The 24,240-nt window shown below is 38.4% G+C and overlaps 1 protein-coding gene across 45 annotated transcripts in view; it reads right to left on the bottom strand.

Moving 5' to 3' along the window:
* The window catches only part of ZNF438 (zinc finger protein 438), a 215,358-nt gene that overhangs the window by 70,284 nt on the left and 120,834 nt on the right, over nt 1-24,240 (bottom strand). For 44 of the 45 annotated variants that reach the window (XR_014242897.1, XR_014242898.1, XR_014242907.1 and 41 more), the window contains one exon: nt 4,333-4,400. Coding sequence is in view for 16 of the 45 variants with exons in the window: in XM_082386270.1 (XP_082242396.1) it covers nt 4,333-4,369 (37 nt within the window). In the remaining 29 variants the exon portion in view is untranslated. Of the gene's footprint in view, nt 1-4,332; nt 4,401-24,240 lie in introns of those variants that run through there. The other variant, XR_014242901.1, reaches the window with a different exon arrangement.

Raw genomic sequence — 24,240 nt, 5'->3', positions numbered from 1 at the left:
AAAGTATTTCACTGAATCAGAAAAATCTAGGTTTGTTTGTTTTTTTTTCACAGCTCCAAATCTGAATTCACATGAAAGACAGTAATGGCTATTGGCGTCACAGTTAAATAATGCACAGGTTTTGAAAATTAGTAGGCATGGTACAGAGCGTGTTTAGCTAACTGCAGTGTTTCTGAAGGGGGTCATTAAGACCCACTACTTCTTACTCAAAAGAAGTAAGATGCCTCAAAGCATCTGCCATTTTCTCAGCGCCATTTATTCTTACTCTCACTGAATAAAAATAGCACTCACAATTTGATAACTATGTTTTAACTATACAAATGTTATGACAGAGCCGAGAAAAGTGTTAGAAGACCTCTAAGACCTTTCTACTCACAGCAGACTTGCCTAGGAAATGGCAAAACTGAATTGCAAAGCTGGCGAGTATCTAAGAGTTTTGAATGGCTCCAGCAAAACAGACCCTCCCTGGACCTAAGACTCTTTCCTGACCAATGAACAGTGGGACTTGTATTAATTAACTGTGTGGGGACTTGACACTCATCCTGCCCTCTCCAAGGTGCTCACTTCAATCCTTAACTGGCACAACTACAGTCAACTTCTTCCTGGCACATAACAAACGTAAACTGTCCCTCTAACAGAACCATTTGGCAAGGCTGCTCACTTGTGTGTTTCCTCATCTGGCAAGTAAATCAATGCTTTTGCATTTTCAATCACTGTGGTGGTTTTCTTTCCTTGAACAAATTTAAAGTGGAAGTTATGACTGTAGTTGGCCTTATCATGTTGTTTTCATGCCTTTTTTTTTTTTCCAAAACATGGTTTATCACTTGCTACAATTTGCTGTTTTTCAACACAAAATACATGTCCTTAAATTTTTATTAGCTTATCATTTGAAAATACCAAACAAAAAAAGAAAGTGTGGGAAAACCATAAATCCTATCTCCAAATCCTGAATGCATGAGAAGATAGAAAATTGTAACAAAATAAGTCTGATGAACTTCTGGAGATTCTATAAGTAATACTTTCACACAGAAAGGGATAATAACAACACTATTATTATGGAAAGCTTTTAATATAGTACAGATTACCTGAGTGATGTTACAATGTTAACTTCTTTATCCAAAATTAGGAAACATTTAAATAGAAGGCACTGGAATTTCTAATTAGTTTCCTCTAGTCCTTTCTTAGCTTTAATCCACATCCTGTGACCCCTAAACCCCACCTGACTGACTTCTACACTTGTGCTCACATCCTGAGCAAACGCTACCTCCTGTCGTGTTTCCTGACCGGCCTCAAACTTCTGGCTCAACCGACTGTTCTCCAAGTACGTCACACTCAGGTCTAATACAGCATTTGTCATGCTTTATTCTGGTTAATTACACACATGTCTGCTGTTCTACTAGGATTTTGTGTTTTGTAAGAGCGCAGGCTTCTGTCTGATTTATCTTTGGATCCCTCATGGCATCTGGCATAGCTCCTGGTAAGTACTGTCTTGGTGATCATTAAATCTGCTTGCACCGTATGAAATTTTGTTAGAAGATAGTGTCATACATGATGCCATGGATTTTCTTAAGCTCCACAACTCTGCTGTGATGTCCTACCTGAATTTCATACATTAACATGTATAATGTGCATGTGTGCACCTGTGTGCGTGCGCGTGTGCTTACAAGTCTGAAATCTGAAAGTGCTGTAATTTATAGACAGCCATCACTAGTTCATTACATAAATCACTCAGCATTTAATTAATGAATGACATGTGATCAGCAAACTTCTCATGTCCCATTAGTGATTATATTTGATGAAAGAAATGAAAACAAAATCATAATTTAAAAATCTGGCATTTTTCTTTGTTAAAAAATATTAATAGTAATCCAGGACACACAGAAAGCATTTGATAAATGAGTAAATTAATGAATAACCGGGCAATTCTTAGGCCTCATAGTTTTCCTTACCAATATAATTTCCCATGATACAAATTCTAATTTCTGCTTACTTTGGATTGAAATAGCTTTAAGCATTCATATATTTAATTAAGCACAATGTTTCATCAGAGGAAAAAAAGGGGGATGATCTAAAAATAGATTAGAGATCTTCTTTATAAATTTACAGTATGACACAGGGGACAAACAGTCTTGGATTTTGATGGATCTAGGTTCCAATCTTAGCTCAGTCACTGAACTGGTTGGTGACCTTGGTAAAAAAAAATCTTATCTCCCTGAACCACAGAAATAAAGATTATATTGTGAGCATTAAATAAAACAACGGATGTCAAGTTGTAGGTAGAGTGACTATTACACTGAGGCCCTCGATTAACTGAGATCTTTTAGTTATTGTATCTCTTTCTCTGTCAGATTCTGGGTTTGGGGCTCACACATCTTTGGTCCCAGGAAAGACTGATGCAGAATCTGCGAGAGCTGCTGAATCCTCCTCGCTAGGCCTGAGGGCATCTTATACTTTGGTCAAGTCAATGGAGGTAATAACTAAGCTTACACAGCAGCTCAGAGAGGTAGACACAAAACCAAAACAAAGTAAACCTTGAGGAGAGCAAAGTAGGCAAGAGGTGTGAGTGGAGACAAGCTTTACGTCCCTGTGTCAGCCAGAAACCCAGCAGCTCGTTGCTCAGTTACTCACCCTGACTCATAACCTGCTAGAGCTGGGAAAGAACGGCAAGGAATCCTGGCTTCGCTAGTAAGAAACCCAGGCTTAGGGGCAAAATAACTCGTCTGGCGGCGCACAGCTGGTTGGAGCTATAGCCGGGACAGGACGCAGCTGTCCTGACGCTCAGTCCAACACCCTCTCTTCTAAGCAGCCACACCGCTCCTCGCCTGCTCGGAGGAAGGAGGTCATGCCAGCTCGGACGCTGAGCTGCCAAACCCTTGATCAGCTACAAGCGCAGAAATCTTCCAAGGGACACATACCGAAACGCTCACGGGCATGCACACTTCTAATTTCCAGCGAGGGCCTGCTCTCCCCACGCCCCATCACCCCCGTCCGCTCTCTTGCCCTAGTGTCTGGGGCTAGGACGTGTGCGATTCTCCAGGGCTCTTACTCTCCCTCTGGCCACGGGCCTGGATGAGAAGCCAGCCGGGGCTCTGCTCTGCGTTCACTCCCCACGAGGGCCCCTGGATCCCGCGTGGCCTTTGAAGGCTGCGAGCCATCCGCAGCAGGAGGCAGCCGTGCCCATCTCCCCGCATGGGCCTCCGCAGGCGGACAGGGCCCACATGGTAAGGAGCACCCCTGAGAGCAAGAGCCGCTGTCACCTCGTAAGGGCCTGCTCCGCGGGGAGCAGTGTGCAGAGTGATTTACATGTATTACCTCCTTTAATCCCCACATCACCTAGAGCGTAGGGCTTACTTTCTTCATTTTACAGATTTATAGATGAGAAAGTTAAGGTCAAGTGATGTACCCAAGGTTATGCACTTCAGGGGCAGAAATGACTTTCAGACAGACGCCACGCTCTTCACAGTTACGCCACCACCTTTCATTTTGGCAGAGCGAACAAAGAGTGTTCTCTCCAGTTCAGGGGTCTTTAAAGCAAATGCCCTCCTTTCACTAACAGTTACACCTTCCACTAAGGAAGCCCAGTTTTGAATCATTTAAAGGCATTATTTTTCTCATACACATATCAAACCTTCTGCAGGGAAGAGAATCAGGAGAGGCCGGGGAAAGACTTGAATTCCTCTTAAAGGTTAGACTTTGCCGTTTATACTGAGGAAAATTTAGTTATTCTTTATTCAGAAATGACTCTATCTCCACCTGTAAACTGCTTTCCTGAAAGGTCCAGGAGCTCTTGCTAAAAAAGAAAACCATGATTTTCTTTTTAAAAATTCATATGGAGGGGAAACGGTTTCTTTTATGTTTCTTTTTGTTAAACGGGTATGTGGGAAGAAATAGGTCAAAAATGTATAAGCGAACATCTTCCCTCTCTCTACATGTGCGTTGTGTGTGCATACGTGTGCATGAATATATATACTGCATACATCCTTCTCACTAGAACACGTGTCATTCTGCTTCATTAAAGCCAATACTCTGTCACTTCATTTGACATCTGTTAGCGCCAGCTAAATTGCCAGCTGAGGTGCTGGGGTCTGTGAGTTTTATGTGGAATGAGATGGCCTGCTCTCAGTAAAGGGGACGTTGTCTGATAAACCAGGAATCCATAGACACTCAAGTAATTTACCAAAAGAAATCAACTTTCGTATGTAATTGGATTTTTTGTTCTTAGTTCCAGGAAATAAGTCACCTTATGGTTAGAGGGCAGTGACGTTAAATGCATTAATTCAAACTCTTTACGACACACACCATTACCGGTTTCCCTGGCATGGCTTATCTTACCTTGATCTTTTGGTGGTACTGAGAAAGCACTCTGCATTATGATGTCTTTGACTTGAATAACAATTTGCCTAAAAATAACCAAGCACAAATAATAATTAGCAAATAACTGAGATGCCATGTTAACACATACGAAAAATACAAATTACAAGCTTTTTATTTATAACTATATGAGTAATAAGGAATGGACTGAACTATTGGGAAACTGAAGTTTTTATTTTCCTTCTAGTTTTTATACAGACAGGATTTTACTGAATGCACTGGTGTGGGCTTGGAGAGGGAGCAATGACACACTGAGAGGGCCCTGTACCAGCCTCTCTGCCCTCGCAGGGTCAGGGAAATGTGCAAGCAGGCAGTTAATAAGGTTCCCTAAAACTGCCCTGCCTGATAATTATGTTTCATAGATTCTGCTTAAGAAATAACTAAAATGTTTAACAATATAAGTAAAGGCAGTATAACTGCAATATAATCATTTGATGAAACATAATTCAGTCATTAAGATGCAATTTTGAAGATTACGTAGCAACATGGAAAATGGTGACGATATAACGTACTGGATGCACACACCAAATGACATACACACGAGGACAAAAACTGTACAAAAAACGAAGGCGCGGAAAAATGCAGGACAGGAAATATGTTAATATGTACATTAGCCTTGTTCTCAGTGATATAATTACAGGTGTTTTCCCTTCCATTTTAGCTACTTTCCAAATTGTCTAGAATATGGGGTTCCATATTAATACACTATTTGAATGTATAAGACAATTAAAGTCCTTGAAAAAATATAGGTAAATATTTTTGTAAGCCTTCAAACACGGAAGTGTTTCTAAGCACGATGCCAAAGACAGAAGTCATTAAGGTAAAGACTGATGAATTTTTCCATTGAAAATTTTAAATGTTTTTAAAATAGAAAACTAGGTACAATAGAAGGGCATGACTTCTGCTTCCAGCCAAGACTGAACAACAGAACCAGGTTTGCCCTCCTTCCTGAAACAACCAAGACACAGACAAAATACACGAAACAATATTTCGAAACACTGGACCTTAGGTCACAAAGACTGATCTTTGAGAAACAGGAAACAAATGAGGTGAACCCTATCATCCACAGTGCAGGAAGGGAGAAAGCTGGTGGAAATTCCCAGAGTAATGAAGAAAAGAGCTGGAGAGAGAGAGAGAGCAATGAATAGGGTTCCCATCAAGTATTCACAGGAATACTGTCTGTTCTTACAAGTCAGACTGAAAAAACTCCTAATTCACAGAACGCTGGGTAGAGTACAAAGAATAATCTTGCTTTAATAAAGGGGAAGAATTGGTCCTACACCAAACATTTCTTTGGTTTCACAAAACAAATCTTAAAGCAAGACCTAAAAGGATCAAACTGTTTCCAAGTGTCTTACCTGTGTATTTAGAACAAAGCTCAAGAATATTTATAGAAAGACAAAAATATCCATCACCCAAGAAAGTAAAAGTCAGAATGTCTGACATCTAATAAAGAAGTCTCAAGCAATACAAAGAGGCAGGAAAATATGAGCCAAAGTGTAGAAAATATTAAAAACCGACCTTGAACTGACACAGATGTTAGGATTAGCAGACAAGATCATTAAATGCATAACTGTATTTCATATGTTCAAAAAGTTGAGACAGGAAAGATATAAAAAAAGACCCAAATAAAATTTCCAGAGATGTAAACTACAATATATAAGGTAAAAAAATACACTGGATAGGATTATCAGCATATTAGGCATGTCGGAAGAAAATACTAGTGAACTTGAAGGCATAGTAATAGAGACTATCCAAAATGAAACTCAGGAAGAAGAGAGTAAAAAAAAAAAAAAGAATAGATCATCAGTGGGCTCTAGGACAACTTTAAGCAGTCTAGTATATCAGTAACTGGAGAAGACAGAGATGGAAAGACAGAAAAATTATTTTAAGAAATAGTGGCAGAAACTTCCAAATTTGAGTAAAGCTATGAACAGATCCAAAAAGCTCAAAAAACCTAAAGCATAAGAAACATGAAAACTACACCAAAGCATATCATGACCAAATGGCTCAAAACTAGTGAAAAAAGGAAAGATTTAAAGTGAGGCAATGCAAGTAAGAAGACAGTAGAGCAGCATCTTTAAAGTACTTGAAGAAAAAAAGATCTGTAATCTAGAATTCTATGTTCACAGAAAGTATCTTTCAAAAATAAGGAGAAATAAAGGCATTTTTGTATACACAAAAGCCAAAGGAATTCATCACAAGCCCACCTGCACTACAGGAATGTTAAATGATGCCCTTTGAGTAGAAGGAACATGATATCAGATTAAAATATGGATCTATATACAGAAAGGAAGATTTCAGTACTAGAAATCAGAACTACATGATAAGCATGTAAGGCTTTTTTCTTAATAAAATCTCTTCAAAATATAATGGTTTAAATAAAAATAATTAACACTGCATTGTGGGGTTTATAACATATGTAAAAATAAAATGTATGAGAATTTCAGGACAAATGTAGAGAGGGGAGAAATGTAAGTATACTATTGTATGGTTCTTTAGACTACAGGTGAAGTGGTATAGTATCACTGGAAACTAGATTATAAGTTAAACATGTATATTATACACCCCAAAGCAACAACTAAAATCACGAAACAAAGAATTTTATCTAATATGCCAAAAACAAAGAGATGGAATCATAAATATACTCAGTTTTCAAGGGAAAACAGGAAAAGAGAACAAAGAATAGGTAGAACAAATGGAAAACAAAAAGCAAGATGATAGATTAAAACCTAAACATATCAATAATCATATTAAACATAAATGATCTAAACATCCCAATTAAAAGATAGATTGGATAAAAAAGCAAGACCCAACTACATGCTGCCTATAAGAAAGGCACTTTAAATATAAAGACACAAACAGGTTACAAGTAAAAGAACGGAAAAAGATATATCAGGTTAGCACTAGTCAAAAGAAAGGTGGTATGGCTATATTAGTATCAGAAAAAGCAGATTATAGAGCAAAGAATATTACCAGGCATAAAGAAGGTCATTTCATAATTATAAAAGTACAACTCATCAAAAGGCTATAAAAATCCTAAATGTTTATGTCCCTAATAACTGAGCTTCAAAATACATAAAGCAAGAAATGATAGAACTGCAAGGAGAAATAGAGAATAATTAATAACCAATAATCGATAAAAGAAGCAGACAGAAAATCATTAAGGACTCTGGAGATTTGAATGACACTATAAACCAATTTTACCTAATTGACATTTATAGAACATTCCACTCAATACAACAGAATACACATTGTTTTCAAGTGCACACGAAATATTTATTAAGGCACCATATTCTGGGTCATAAAAACAAGGCTCAATACACTTAAGAGGATTCAGGTCATAATGTATGTTCTCTGAGCACAATGGAATAAAAGTAGAAGCCAAAATAACAGAAATGTATCTGGAAAATCTCCAAATATTTGTTAACTAAATCACACACCTATAAATAACCTATGGATCAAAGAAGAAATCAAAAAGAAAATTAGAGTGTGTTTTGAACTGAATGAAATGCAAACATAACATTCCAAAATTTGTATGATTCCATTAAAGCAGTACACAGGGGGTAATTTAGAGCACTAAGCATCTATATTAGAAAGAAGGTAGGTCTCAAGTCTGTTTCCGCCTTAAAAACTAAAAAAAAAGTACAGTTAACCCAAAGTAAATAGAAGAAAGGAAATACGAGTTCAGAGAAAATATAGGTGAAATGGACAACAGAAAAATGGATAAAATCAATTAGATCAAAAGCAGATTCTTTGAGAATATATAAAATTGATAAACTTTTAGCTCAACTGATCAGGAGAAAGAAGACACAAATGACCAATATCAGGAATGAGAGAGGTGTCATCACTACAGACTACCACTATTAAAAAGACATAAGGGTCCATAACAAACAACATTTTGACAATCAATTTGATAATTTAAATAAAATGAACAGTTACCCTGAAAGACACAAACTACCAAAGCTCACTCAAAAAGTGAGCCCTATGTTTTCAAAGAAATTGAATTCTTAGTTAAAAATCTTCCCTCAAGGAACTCTAGGCCCAAATGGTTTCTTTGGTGAATTCTACTGAATATTTAAGGAAGAAATAATATCAATTATACACAAATTCTTCCAGAAAACTGAAAAGGAGGGAATTCTAAGTATCTAATTCTATGAGGCCAGCATTATCCAGAAACCAAAATCACTCAAAAAGCCACTAGAAGGAAAGAAATCTCCGGACAATATCCCTCATTAACACAAATGCAAAAATTATAAACAAGATGTTAGTAAATCAAATCCAACAATATTAACACATCCTGACCATGTAGGGTTATCCCAGGAATGTACACTTATTTAATATTCAAAATCAATGTAATTCACCATGTTAACAAAGTAAAAAAAGAAAAACTATGTGATCATCTCAATAGATGTAGAAAATGCATGTGACAAAATCCAACATTCATTCCTTTAAAAAAAATCTTTTAGAAAAGTAAGAATAGAAGGAAACTTCCCCAACTTGGTAAAGGACATCTATGAAAAAACCTACGGCTAACATCATGCCAATAGAGAAGAAGTGAATGCTTTCCCTCTAAGTTTACAATTAAGAGAAGGATATCTACTCTCACCACGTCTATTCAATATTGTATTGGAAGTTCTAGCCAATGCAGTAAAGCAGAAAATGAATAAAATGCATCTTCACTGGAAAACAAGACATAAACTGTATTTGCAGATGGCATGATTATCTATGTAGAAAATTCAATGGAATCTATAAAAATAACTAAGTGAGTTTAACAAAGTTAAAGAATACAAGTTCAATATATAAAAATCAATTACATTTCATACACTAGTAACAATCAGAAATGAAACAATAAATCAGAAATTAAAATTTAAAATGCTATTTGTAACAACATCAAAAATATGAAATAAGGGTAAATCTGAAAAAAAGATGTGAAACACTGAAAACTACAAAACAATGAGAGAAATTTTTAAAGACGTAAATAAATGGAAAGATATACCATGTTCACAGGTCAGAAGACTCAATATTGTTAAAATGGTAATTCTCTGCAAATAGAGTTATAGATTCAGTGGAATCTTAATCAAAATCCCAATAGACATTTTGTAGAAATTAACCAACTTATTCTTAAATTCACATGGAAATGCAAAGAACCCAGAACAGCCAAAATCATTTTTAAAAATAAGACAAACAGATAATACTATTTTAATTTCAAGACTTATTAGAGAGTCCAGAAATAAACCCATACATATGTGGCCAACTGATTTTTCATGAAGGTACAGAGCGAAATCAGTAGAGAAAAGATAGTCACTTCAACAAATGGTGCTTGGACTATTGGATATCCATACACAAACAACAACAAAACTTTGAGATATACCTCATACCACATACAAACCCAAAAGGCAACATACACCTGAATGTAAAATCTAAAACTACAAAACTTCTAAAACACTATGGCTTTTCATCATGTAAATACATCTTAGATAGGACATCTAAAGCATAATCCACAAAATAACTAAAAGTTGGACTCCAAAATTAAAAACTTCTGCTCTTTAAAAAACTATTAAGTGAAGGGAAAGAAAAGCTGCAGAGTGAAAGAAAATAATTGCAAATAATAAATATGTAAAGACATTATATCCAGAATAAAGTACTCTCAAAACTCAATAAGAAAACAAACATGCAATTTAAAAAAACAAGCAAAAGATCTGAAGAGACACTTCACCAAAAAAGATATGGCTTGCAAACAAGGACATAAAAAGATGCTCAACATCATTAGTTATTACAGAAATGTAAGTTAAAACCACAAGTGTAACTGAAAGTCACACACCTATTAGAATGGCTAAAATAATAATAATTAAAAAAACCCACTATACCAAGGGTTGGCAAGGATGTAGAGGAAGTGGAAGTCTTTTACACTGCTGGTGGTAATGTGAAATGGTACAATTACTTTGAAAAATAGTTTGGCGTTTTCTTCATAAGTTAAAGATACACCTATCATATGATCCAGGCAATTCCTTCCCACTTATCCAAGAGAAAAAAAAAGCATATGTACAAAGAATGTTCACAGCAGCTTTATTGATAGCAGCCCCAAACCAGAAACAACCCAAATGTTCATCAGCGGGTGAGCAGTAAAACAAACTGTGGTATATCCATTCAACATAACACTCCTCAGCAATGTAAAGGAGTAAATTATTGATCCACACTACAATATGAATGAATCTGTGAAAACCTCGTGCTGTACGAAAGAAGCCAGACAAAGAAAGGGTACATATTTCATGACCTCATTTTTGTAAATGTTTGGAAAATGCAAATTGTAGGAACAAAAAGCTGATTAATAGTTGCCTGAGCACAGGAAGACACAGAGTGGGGAGGAAGGGCCTACAGCTGGGCACGACGAACATATATCCACCTATTAGCGTGAAGAATACATTCACTACCTTGATTGTGGTGACGGCTTCATGGGTGTTACATACATATAGCAAAACATACCGCATCGCACTTTAAATACATGTAATTTATTGTATGCCAATTACACCTTAATACAGCTGTCAAAAATTAAGGCAAATATTGGGAAAAAATGGAAAATTTACAATAGATATATAGTCACCCACTTACTCATTTAACAAACAGTCTATGAGGTGCAACTATGCAAGGATATGGTAGAAATGGTCCTTGTACTCTCAGGTCTGTTATAAACAAATCAATAAGAATGAGAAAGCACTCCATAAAACTAGCAGACTTATATAAGTCAAACTAGTAAATCATTAGAATGTCCAGCCTTACTAATAACCAAAGAAACGTAAATTTCAAAAAAAAAAAAAAAAAAAAAAAAAAAAAAAATTTTTTAATTTCTTTCCCTAAAAAATGGCAAAAATAAAAAAAGACAAAGCAATGCATGCTTGGAAAAAGTCTACAGAGAGGTGCGTGCAAAGTGTTTGGGGGGTATTTTTGCAGTGTGCACCCTGAGGCTTAAAGTTCTGCATTCCTTTTAATCTAGAGCTTCCTTCCACTTCAGAAAATCATGATAATGTGCAAAGCTATGTACTACCATCTTCACTATCATCATCCTCATTATCTTTTTAAAATTCTTCAGGGTACCATTTAAGATATACACCAAGTCAATTAGGATATATTTTTATAATGAAAATATTACAAACACTGTTTCTTAAAATAATTAAAAATTTGAAAAATGTTTACCACACATTTTTATATGAGAGGAGTTGGGTACAGAGTGGTACAGTTCAATTTTTTTCCCCCACATACACATAGCAGAAACTACCAAATGTTAAAACTGGCTATCTCTGAGTGAGGAATTAAATTGTTATTTAACTTTCCTTTTTATGCTTATGGACATATTGCTATGTTTCCCCAATGAACAAATACTATCTCTGCGATTGAAAAAAAGCAAAACAAAAATCAAGTTTTTATTTTAACTGTTTTGGAATGTTATATTAGATAAGGATTGCCAGTAAAATAATCTCAACTGTACACCCCCAATAACTTGGTATTTAAAGTAGAAAATTCACTCAAATGGAGTCTATCTTCTTCTGCCACGTAAAGTATGATTGTATTTAATTCCACTGTAATTATGAAAAACAAAAAAAAGTGCAATAAATACACCTAATGCTTATTAAAGAAAACACCTGAATAATCACAATATCTCACCTTCTGATTGGGCTGGAAATAAAAGGCCATTATATAAATGTTCTACAGGAAAGATGCATTAAAAAGTCATGTAAGATGTATCAGTATTTTTCAAATATCACACAAGCAAAGTCAAGGGGCATCTTGACTCAAGGTACTATGAAACAGTACTAGCAGCCACTGTGTCCTTCACAGTCTAGAGAATCTCTGATCATTATAACCTGGCTTTTCCTACTTAAATGCTGAAAAGTACATTAAGTAGAAAAACCTATTGGAAAGCAGCAAAAATTAAAGAACACAATGAGTGAATATTATCGATTACAGCAAGACTTCATATGCTTTATAAATCACTCATAGGTTACTTTTAATTTTAGTTTATATGTCACATTTAAATTTTTTTTATTTTTGGCCACACTGCGTGGCATGTGGGATCTTAGTTCCCCAACCAGGGTTTGAACCCACACCCCTTGCATTGGAAGAGGGGAGTCTTAACCACTGGACCGCCAGGGAAGTCCCTATATGTCACATTTAAACAGAGTTGATAAAAAATGAAAATTAGGTGAATTGGTTACTTGAGAAGTGACAACTTGATGGTGCTGGAAATGGAAATCTTCCATTTATTCCTGGTTGAGGAAACCTAAGGTACACCTTGCCTTGTCTTTGCTATGCTGCCTTGACAAGTTTCCTAAAAACACATCTAGATAAAGAATCTTACAGAATAAATGAAAATTGTTTGCTCTATGCTCAATAAGCTTCTTACCATTAACCCAGAGTGTGAGTATGTGTGTAAGTGCATGCTCTTGTGTGTGTACGTGGGCACCATCCAGAGAGCTACAACGTGGATGTTACTCTAGATTATTAAGGGAACTTAATATTAACTGATTAGTATTAGGGAATTATTTCTAGGGAACTATTTCCTAAAGAATAAACATTGTCATTCAGATAAGCGCCATCATATAATGAAATTGGTCAGAAGAACGTGAAACATGAAAACATTTAAAAAGGTAATAAAGTCTTTGGGTGTGTAACTATGGGTCATTTGTGACAGGTTCTTCTTTATATATGAAGATAACGCTACTAACCTATTGATTGGGAAGCTGTTCTTCTCCCAGGCCTTCCTTCAGTTTTGATTCTATGGTGATCTCGTGGCTCTGGACTTTAAAGCATTGCACAGGGACTGTCCCACAGATTTTAGGTTTGAGGCTAGAGCCAGAGTTGGTGAATCTACAGAAGACACCTTCCCCTCCACTGTATTCCACACTATAGCTCTTCACCAGGTAATCAGCACTGTCCTCATCTTTACGGTCAAGAAACTGAGGCCCAAAGAAATTAAGTAACCTGCTCAGGGTCACTTGGATGAGCCAGAACCAATTCTCCAAGTGTGTCTGGTCCCTAAATTCATATATATGCCCCTGCGCCACTGCATTCAGTCTCCCTTCCCCTCCATCTTTCCTCCATTTTTCTGTCTCACAAACACCTGTACAAGTGTGTACCAAGTCAATGGAAATATAGAGAGAAGGTTTGTTGCTGGAAACTAGAATTAAAGGAAAATCAGTGAAACAAAGAATGGGAATGAAGTAACAGGGAAAAAGTGATTTAGAGAAGCTGGGAAAGGAGTGAACCTGCGAAATGAGAGAATTCAGGGGAAAGCCATAGTCATCTTGAAATATTTGAAGGGAAGTTACATGGAGGAAGGATTCGAGGGACACTAGGTAACTCCAGTGGGCAGTACTCAGACCAGGAAGGGAGACAAGTTACAAGGAAGCAAACCTCAGCCGGATGTGAGGAAGCAGTTTCTCATGACTACCGACGTTCAACTCCGGAGCCTACTCCATAACGTGCTATTTGAAATGCTGAACTCTGTCACTGAAAACGCTGAAGGAGAAGCTGACTGAAGCCTTTTTTGTCCAGCCCTAAGAACCACTCATCGTATACTTCAGGACCATGGCAGGAAAGGCCTCAGAAAGGCTGCATAACCCCAGACATCATATAATTGAAAAAGCCACCTTTCTTTTACTGTAATAAGGAAATAGTCATAAGACAGAGAGGGAAAGAAAGGAACTGCCTGAATGAACTTGTACCTATGAAGTATTCAATGCTGCTCTTGTTCTTTTATAAACCTGGGTATTGTCTGAAAATGTTTAATGCACTTGAGGATGAATTCTCCTACCTTGTTGAATTTCATGCGCCCATTATATTTCACTATTTTTAAAAAAAAAGTTTTCAAATCAGCTTTATTGAGGTATAATTTACATACAGCAAACACACACACACACACACAAATGTCTATATACCTATGTAGTAATTACATTCTTCTCTTTCTACATTTGATGATGTTTTGACATACTAGGGCTCTGGCTGGCTGGACAGAGTACCCCTTCCAGGGCTAGATAATCCTAGAGACAGCCAACCACCTCCGGAGAGCACACCTTTCAACGCAAAGTCCAAACCCCCAACCACTTCCTTTATGGAATCTTACACAGCAAGCCAGTATTTCCCCTGGCTTCAGTCACCCCAGGGCCAGGCACTGAACAGCTAGGACTACCTTAGAGCCTGGCACCGCGGACATCATTCAAACTAGCCAACCCTAAACTGTTTTGCCCTGCTTCGCCTTTCCCAGGGAGGCCACAATAAAGGCTCTAGGCCAGGCTTTCCCACCCCTCCTTCCCTGGAACTTCCAGCCCTGGGAACTTCCCCGTGTGGCCCTGAATGCGTGGCACAGCCCCTTTCTCGGGAACCGTGAGTAACAAAGTCTTCTTTCAAAGGCAGTTGCCTCTGTGTCTGTAACCCGACCCTACCCGATGAAACAAATCCCGGATACGTCACAAGAAAACACAGAACATTAACGTCAAAAAGTTCCCTCGTTACCTCAGAGCCCCCCTGTGCTCTTTTTTTTTTTTAATTTTAAATTTATTTATTTATTTTTGGCTGTGTTGGGTCTTCGTTTCTGTGCGAGGGCTTTCTCTAGTTGCGGCGAGCGGGGGCCACTCTTCATCGCGGTGCGCGGGCCTCTCACCATCGCGGCCTCTCTTGTTGCGGAGCACGGGCTCCAGACGCGCAGGCTCAGTAGTTGTGGCTCACGGGCCCATTTGCTCCGCGGCATGTGGGATCTTCCCGGACCAGGGCTCGAACCCGTGTCCCCTGCGTTGGCAGGCAGATTCTCAACCACTGCGCCACCAGGGAAGCCCCCCACCCCCCGTGTTCTTTTATGATCCATCCCCACCCCCTTTCCCTGGCCCCAGGCAATCACTGATGCTTTCTGTCACCATAAATTAGTTTTGCCTGTTCTAGAATTCCGTATCATTTCATATAAATCAAGCAGTATACATTCTTTTACTGTACGTATCAGTAAATCATTTCTTTTTATTGCTGAATGGTATTCCATCCTATGACTCTAGTGCAATTTGCTCATCCGTTCACCCACGGTTGGGCATTTGAGTTGTTGCCAGTTTTTGGCTCTCATGAATAAAATTGCTATAAATATTTGTGTCCAAGTCTTTGTGTAGATAAACATGTTCATATCTCTTGGGTGAAACTGCCTAGCGTGAAACTGCCGAGTGGTTTAACTTTATAGGCAACTGCCTGTTTTTAAAGTAGTTGTACTATATTTCACTGATTTAAAAAAATAACTTTTTTAAGCATGGATGGAATTCAAGTTTCTCAAGATCTTTATATAAATGAGAGGATCCCAATACCTTAAAGCTCAATTTTCCGAAAATAATGTAATCTTATGGTACCCAGATTCTGACTAATAGCAGCAGTCATTTGCTCAGTTATAATAAATGCTTATTCCCATCTCAATCTGTCCTATTTAAGAAACAAATAATAAAATTCTGAAATTGGCACAAAAGGATTAGAAAAGGTGAAAGATAATCTACAGAATGAGTTTTGATCCACTCAGAAAATTCTTAACTGCCTATATTAATATTTGCATTAATATAATGTATTTGACAATCTTCTTCCTCCCCTGAGTGGTTGAACACTGCTAATGAGTTCAATAAAAAAGTGCCTCTCTGGGCTTCCCTGGTGGCACAGTGGTCGAGAATCCGCCTGCCAGTGCAGGGGTCACGGGTTCGAGCCCTGGTCCGGGAAGATCCCACATGCCACGAAGCAACTAAGCCCGTGCACCACAACTACTGAGCCTGCACTCTAGAGCCCACAAGCCACAACTACTGAGCCTACGTGCCACAACTACTGAAGCCCGCGCACCACAACTACTGAAGCCCATGTGCCTAGAGCCCGTGCTCTGCAGCGAGAAGCCACCGCAGTGAGTAGCCCCCGCTCGCCGCAACTAGAGAAAGCCCACGCGCAGCAATGAAGACCCAACACAGCCAAAAATAAATAAATAAGTTTAAAAAAAAAAAAGGGCCTCTTTAAATTCAGATATTTCTGAATGTCAGTCACTGACACAGTAAAATGCTTTACAGAGTTGTCCTGGGGGACTAGTTTGTTCAAGTCCCTCCAAGGCACCTTCTTTTCTACTGAGCGTTGGGGAAAGTCTGGGTTGTCCCACTTCCCCTAATTTTAGATCTATTGCTAAGGTGGTCTCACCAGATATTCACTGCTGTTTCCCAAACCAAAACCCGAAAAGACTAGACTGACCCTTCATTTTCAGGACCGTGTTCCAGCCCCACCTCAACTGTGCAACGTGTTAAGAAGTTGTGGAAGGATCAGTGAACCAAGTGGGGAGATGTATGTTTTTAATTGAAACTTCTGTGTGAGCTTGAACAAGTCATTCAATCTTTTTGTCTTTTAGTTTCCCTGAACTAGAAAGGGAGAGATAATACTATTTAACCCATTTGGCTGAAGAAAGGATTAAACTTAGAAGACTATGTGTTGAAAATACTTTGTAAAAAAAAAACTATTCAAAAAACAGGGTATTATATATGGTAGTAAAGTTCTGCAGGATTCTTCCAAAAGGAAAAATAAAAAAGGTTACTGTTGAGTTGGCAAAAAAGTTCATTTGTTTTTTTCCAAGGAAAAAAAGGAATATACTAGAATATACTTAGAAATAGAAACAACGTCATTTTCAACTGTAAGATCTAATCATTTACCCTCGTAAAATGCAAGCACATATAGATATTTGTGTTCTTTCACATGTGTTCCACATATGACTGAACTAGGCAGGGTATAGTGTTTAGGAGGGCATTCTTCTAACTTAATAAAAATCTACCCAGGAAAATATATTCTAGCCTTAGACCCTAGTTTTTTTTTTCCCTCCACAGATTTTCTGTAAGACTACTTCAACTTCTAAGGCTCTAACCACAGCTCTAAATTTGTATTTCTGGTTCCCAGGTTCCAGGGTGAAATATTCTTTGCTTACTACACAGCTCCGCTTGGCTACCTGCAAACTAAATGCAGCTCCTGTCTCCTAAAATTAAAAATTTTTTTTTTCAGATTTATTGAGGTATAATTAATTGACAAATAAAATTGTATACACCAAATGTGTACAATGTGATGACGTGACATATGCATATTTTGTAAAAGGATCACCACAGTCAGGTTAATTAACATATCTGTCACCTCACATAGTTACTTTTTTTTTTTTCCCCCCGTGGTAAGAACACTTAAATTGTGGCGAGAACACTTAAGGTCTACTTTCTTGGCAGATTTTAAGAACACAACATAGTATTACTAACTATAATCACCATGCTGTACATTAGACCCCCAGAGCTTATTCATCTATCTTCCCCAGAAACAAGCACTTTGAATTCTTAGAGCTGACTCTTCTTATATTTATACCTCCATTCTGTCAATAACATGCTTATAATCTGACTTCTTGATTGTTCAGTGTTAGGCAGTACCTCCTGGTGACCCACTGTGAAGGTTGAAGATTTATCTCTATTCCTATCTCTCAATCAACAAAAATCTTGCTTAATAATTTTTCTGAGCACAGAAGTCCAGGTTGAAATTTCCACTGTCTTCTGGTTTCTAGTGTTGCTGTTAAGAAATCCAAAGCTATTTGTGATCCTTCGTATGCAATCTGTTTTTATTTTTTTCTCTATGGAAACAAGGTTTAGAAATTTCACAATGAAGTCTCTCAGCCTATTTTCAACCATTTGCCAAGTGTTTGGTGGGCCTTTTCAATCTGGAAACTCTAGATCCTGGGACATTTTCTTCAATTATTTTTCTAAGATTTCCTAATTTATTTTTTTCTCTGTTCTTTTCCCCTTGAACTCTTCTTATTCCGATGTTTACCCTCCCTGGACTGTCAACACTTTTTTTCCCCTTTTCACATGTTTCACCTCTTTTTTTTTAAAGTTCTTTTTTTTTTTTTTTTTGATGTGGACCATTTTTTTTTTTAAGTCTTTACTGAATTTGTTACAATGTTGCTTCTGTTTCATGTTTTGGTTTTTTGGCTGCGAAGCCTGTGGGATCTTCGCTCCCCAACCAGGGACTGAACCTGCACCTCCTGCTCTGGAAGGCAAAGTCTTCACCACTGGACAGCCAGGGAAGTCCCGTGTTTCACCTCTTTTGTTTTTGCTCTTTCTGGAAAAATTCCTTTACTTTATCTTTGAGTTCCACTATCACCTTTACCCAGTAGTCCAGTAGTGAAGGGTCTTCTTCATGCAAACCTAAGCATTAAAATGTTTTCCTCGTGCGTGCTTCAAGTCCATCAGTGGCTCCCTGTTGCCCACGGATGAAGCCCGACCTCCTCAGCCCAGCACACGGGGCCTTTAGCGCACTGGCCTGTGTGGTTATCACCACTCCATTTGTTAGCAGCTGCAGCTCAGAAGGCCGCTCTCATTTGCCTCCACAGTTCTTCATGAACAGCCTTCTCGCCCCTGCCCTGCTAGACAATTCCTACTCAACTCCTCTGCAATGTCTACAATTTCTTGGCCCATTCAAGAAATTTCTACTGATCTGTCCATTACCTTTCAACACACTTTGACTGGCTCTCTTAGGACGCAGCATCTGCTTAAATCTGTCCCATTTTTCCCCTAAAATTTGTGAGTTTCCTGATGGCAGGGACAATGCCATATTCATCTTTATACTTCCAGAACCTAGAAGTGTCTGGTTTATAATAAGGTTTAATAAACGCTTATTGAATGAATAAATGTCAATAATCCTGTAAAAATAAGAGTGCTAGAAATTATTTAACAATACTTGCACGGTTCCATCTAGTACTTTTCATACCATTTAAATCTTTTATTTTCAACAGATGAGTTTCTAAAATTCTGAGTCATTTTTTAAATGAATAGTGATTTTTGAAATCTGAAGCAATATCTTATTAATTCTGCCATTACTATACTTTTCTATAACTTAAAGTGACAGATAAGTGACTAAGTTAATTTTTTCAGTAATAAATTTCCTTTGATCTCTGCAGATTGCCTGGGTGTGTTTTTAGAAGGACTGAACCACCCCTAAAATGACTTAAAAATTATCCTACGTAAATGTAAAAAATGTCCTCGTTTCTTCAGTTTCTCTAGTAGCAGGTGTGGGACTTTTCAGATATATCAACATTGTTTTAAGTGTCATTAACTATCAATAACAAGTCATAGGAAACAACGATTCCCAAAAGTATCTATATATGAAGTAATTTGACAATGCTGCTTTCCTGTTAAAAGGCCTGAGTGCATTTTAGTTAAGTCTAAAAAGATCCAAAATTTAGGCAAGTTTTAACAAACGGGCATTCCTCCATCCCTTATTTATTCAAATGTAAAAGATAAAGATGTAAGAAAAACATTTGGTTCTTTCTACATCAAACAGAGCATCTTTGGAATTTCCAGCCTGGCTTCTCAATGCTAAAAGGATGGATCCTTCTGGGCTGTGAGGTTACCATCATGAGGAAGATGAAAGCATTTCAAAAGAGAATTGCACCATTTGGTAAGAAATGACACTCGACAGTAAAATAAATACTATCAAATACAGAGGCTGTCACTTACACGTCCACGATATAGAGACACGCTGTGAAATCGGTCAGCATTTTGTTTCCTTCCAGCAGTCTGGTGGCAGTGCTTCTAATCGTTTGGATTTAATTCATTATTTTGAAATGATCATTTCCCCCACTCTTGTCTACCTTCAGTGACAAAATCATCTCCAAACTAAGCAGGTTTACAGGAAATTGATATACTTTGAAGATCATTTTGGATCCCTCACATCCGTTTTCGGCTGCTGAGCACCAGGGAGTTTTGGTCGCATCACCTCAGACCACTTGGTGTCCTTTCAACAACTATTTCTACCGCCTGCCTGTCTTTGGGAATTCCACCCTCCCACAGCACTGCCAGGGCGCCCACTCCTCTCAGCTCTGCTCCCATCTCTAGCTCTTTTCTTCTCTACCATTTCTGCCCTGAATTAAAATCCCATCAATTAACTTTACAATGACTGTTCAATTAAAAACAAACAAACAAACAAAAACCCCCTGCTCTGCTCTGTTTCCTGCTAACTTCATCTATGCTCCATAGTTTTTCATGTTCCTGTGAGTGTGTGAACTGCTTCACGAATGATTCTGGTGATCTGTCTTCCTCTTCTAAAGTAAACTTTCACCTTTTCCCTGGAACACCCCAGTCACACGTCTACCTTTGCAGCATCACCTAAATTGTTCTTTTATTTGCCGCCACTGATGGCGTTGGTCTGTCGCTCAGGTTACCATACGATGCTTATCTCCGACATGGAAAAAGCGAAGGAAAAATGAACAAGCCTGACTCTCGACCTACACCCCCCCAGCTCCCCTCTTTAGAGGCACCGACTCTTAGTACCTTTGTGGAAATCCTTTCAGCAACAGTCTGTGTGTAAACAAGCTAACGTGTAGAAGTATGCTCTATCACCCGTTCTCCCCTCCCCAAATTAGAGCAGATTATACCTGCTGCTCTGTTTTCGCTTAATATATTTTCAGGAGCTCTCCATATCAGCACTTACGGATCCTCTTCAATTCTTTGCAAAGGCTGTACAGTATTTCGTTGCATGGAACCACAGTTTATTAACCAGCTACCTACCGACTGACAATGAGACTGTTCCCAGCCTTCTGCCTTACCCATGAAGCTGCAGCCTGCATCCTTATATTCACAGCCTAGCTGGCACGTGCAAGTCCATCCGAAGGGTGAAGTCAGGGTAAGAAATTTCTGGGTCAATTTAAAGTTTTTAATGGACACTGCCGTACTGTCATTCAAGGAAGCTGTACTGACTTACCCAACGACGTACGAGACTCCTTCCAAAACACTATTTGCCGAATTTGCCACAGAATTAGTTCAATCAACTAATCCAACAGCTTCAGAGAGTCCAGCTTGCCTAGATATTTTTTCTCAACTCTAGTTGAATAGACAAACCTTGCTCTCTGTTGAAATACACAAACCCTGACAATAAAATGAAAACAAGTTTCACCTCTCAAGGGTCTGGAAGAGTGATTGTTTATGGGAAGTCCCTGACGGACTAGAAAAGGGAAGAACAGTCAGCGCTGCTGCCCCGAGTCGCCCAAAGGAAGTGGGTAATGCGGGTCAGGCAGTGCGGCCTGCGAGTTGGTGTCAGCGCATTTTTGCTATGAAAATGGAAAGACAAAGTGATTTCCTAATTGAAGCAGACAAGCCAGATAAAGTTATAGGAGGAAAAAATCCTACGTATCTGAAACACTGTCCTTTTAAAGATGTTTTTCTTTTCAAGACATCGCAGAATGTAACAGGTGTAGTTTAAGAGATAATTTTATAGTGTATAAAGGTGCTCCTCTGTCTAATACGAAATGGGGTCCTGACTGAGGTGCTACCAGCTGAGGATCAGGTGAACCCAATTAACCCAATTTTTCCTTGTCCATACTAAGTGGTTTATTTTAGATGCACACTACTCCCCCAATCCTTTAGGGTACGACAGGGAAAAACCATAAACAGGCTCTAAAGGTCGTGACATTAATTTTCCTGTCATTCTCATGCTTTAAATAGGCATCAAAAAACTAAAAAATCTTGTCCTCTGGGAAGGAAGGCAAATCTGAAACTAATTATGGTAGTTATTATTGTAATACTATTAAATTAAACGCTGTGACCCCGGCTAAATTTATTTTGGTACCTTTTGTTAATGAATAAAACTTCTCAAATATGATTACTGCATCCTCTCATACTGCAAAATGATTCACCAGAGGACTACTAGAACTCAGTAACCACTCAGTAACCTGAATTCTCATTCACCTAAAGCTTAACTGAAAAGTTTAATAAGCACACATGGAATTTTATTGCAGAAAATTCTGTATCTGTTACAAAGTTTTATTTAAGGAGTAAAATCCTCACATGGGTAGAAGACTGAGCTAAGAGTCTTATCTGTCATGGGCAGTTTTCACTTGTTTTCTGTTGTCTATTTTGTCAACTTAAGGCTTGCTCAAAAAGATTCCTATTTATTTATACCTAAAAGAAAATAAAGGCGGGGGTGGGGGGGGGTAGATGACTCAGTATCTGATTAAGTTTCCAAGACTCAAACTGCTTTCTTTAGGTGTCTGCAGGACACGATGGTCCAGAGGCAACATTGAAGCCTAAGGATTTCCCGGTAGCTGCCTGACCAACACCTGGGCACCAGGTGGAAGAGGAAGCCACCTGACCTGGTACTTAGGAAGTATTTGCTGTGTGTGTCCACTAGTGACCTGAAATCCGAAATGATATCCACAGAGACTCCGTTGGGCTCATTTTAATCCTACAGAGGCTGGAAGAGAGAGGAGGGCTGAAGACACTGAATGATGAGTTTGGGTGGGTGGGAAGGAAAATCCGGCAAGAAGAAGGGCGGGCAACATCTGCGTGGGATAACGAGCAGGGGAAAGATGAATGAGCAGCAATCACAAAAGAAAGAAAAAGCAAGTGGGAGGAAAACAGGAACAATGGCAGCATTATTTCAGAAGGAGAAATGGCCTGTGATTAAAAAAAAAGCATTAAATTCCAGTTTCCTTAAATATCTTAGAAGATACAGAAAACCAGTTAAGAACCAGCTCTTCCTCTCTCTGCTGCAGCCAGAAAGACACCTATAGACTCTGTGCATTGTTGGTGGTCTAAGTAGTCAATAACCATTGGCTGGTTGTTAAATGGTCTTGTTGCTGATCAACTGCAACGGTTTATTAAAATTTAAGGTGAGCCAAGTGAAGTTAAGTATTTTAAGAGCATCTTCTATTGCTCTAAATTTGAAAGTCAGGCTTCAAATAAAACTTTCAAATTATCTCTATTTGCTTGGAAGTGTTAACGGACCATGAGGCATCACGGCATAGGAAAGACGAGAAAAAGAAGAATGCGGAAGGAAACAGAGGAACATTTTGTCTTGCAAGCCTTTCTACAATGGTTCATCATGCGTACACAGGGATTCCAATTAAAGGATATGATTACCAGTGCTTCCCGATCCTTTGTTTTCATGTGCTTTACCATGGCCCCCAAATCTATTTCTTTACACTTTATAGATCCACATCTCAAACTGCCGTTTGGGCTTCACATACATTGTCACATTAGCTGACGAAGCAATTTTTTAAGCTAGTGCATGATGGTGCAGCCCAGCAGCCAAGAGTTCACTCTGAAGCCGTGTCCAACTATGTCTGTGCAACGGTTTTATGATTATTTAAATATTTCCTTACATTTCGCTCTTATTCTTTTAGAAAAATCAGTGGAGCTCAAAAGATTAAAGGTAAATGTGATTAATATGACACCAAAGGCATAGGTAACAAAAGTAAAAATAGACAAACTGTACCATATCAAAATTAAAAGTTTCTGTGCATCGAAGAAAACATTCAACAGAGTGAAAGAGCAGCCTATGGCAAGGGAGAAAATATTTGCAATCATTTGTCTAAATAAGGGGTTAATATCCAGAATATATAAAGAACTCTACAACTCAACAACAGCAGCAAACCAAATAACCCAATTAAAAAGTGGGTGAGGGGCTTCCCTGGTGGCGCAGTGGTTGAGAGTCTGCCTGCCAATGCAGGGGACACGGGTTCGAGCCCTGGTCTGGGAGGATCCCACATGCCACGGAGGGACTAGGCCCGTGAGCCACAATTACTGAGCCTGCGCGTCTGGAGCCTGTGCTCCGCAACAAGAGGGGCCGCGATAGTGAGAGGCCCACGCACCGCGATGAAGAGTGGCCCCCGCTTGCCGCAACTAGAGAAAGCCTCGCACAGAAACGGAGACCCAACACAGCCATAAAGAAAGAAAGAAAGAAAGAAAGAAAGAAAGAATTACCATGGTACAGCTCTAATTTCTAATAATGTTTAAAAAAAAAAAAAAAAAAGAAAAGTGGGTGAAGGAGCTGAATAGACATTTGTCCAAAGGAGATACATAC

Source organism: Balaenoptera borealis, assembly GCF_965194805.1.
Source record: "Balaenoptera borealis genome assembly, chromosome: 3".
NCBI lineage: Eukaryota > Metazoa > Chordata > Mammalia > Artiodactyla > Balaenopteridae > Balaenoptera > Balaenoptera borealis.
Note: the sequence above shows the minus strand (reverse complement) of the source record. Positions and strands in the feature narration are given on the sequence as shown.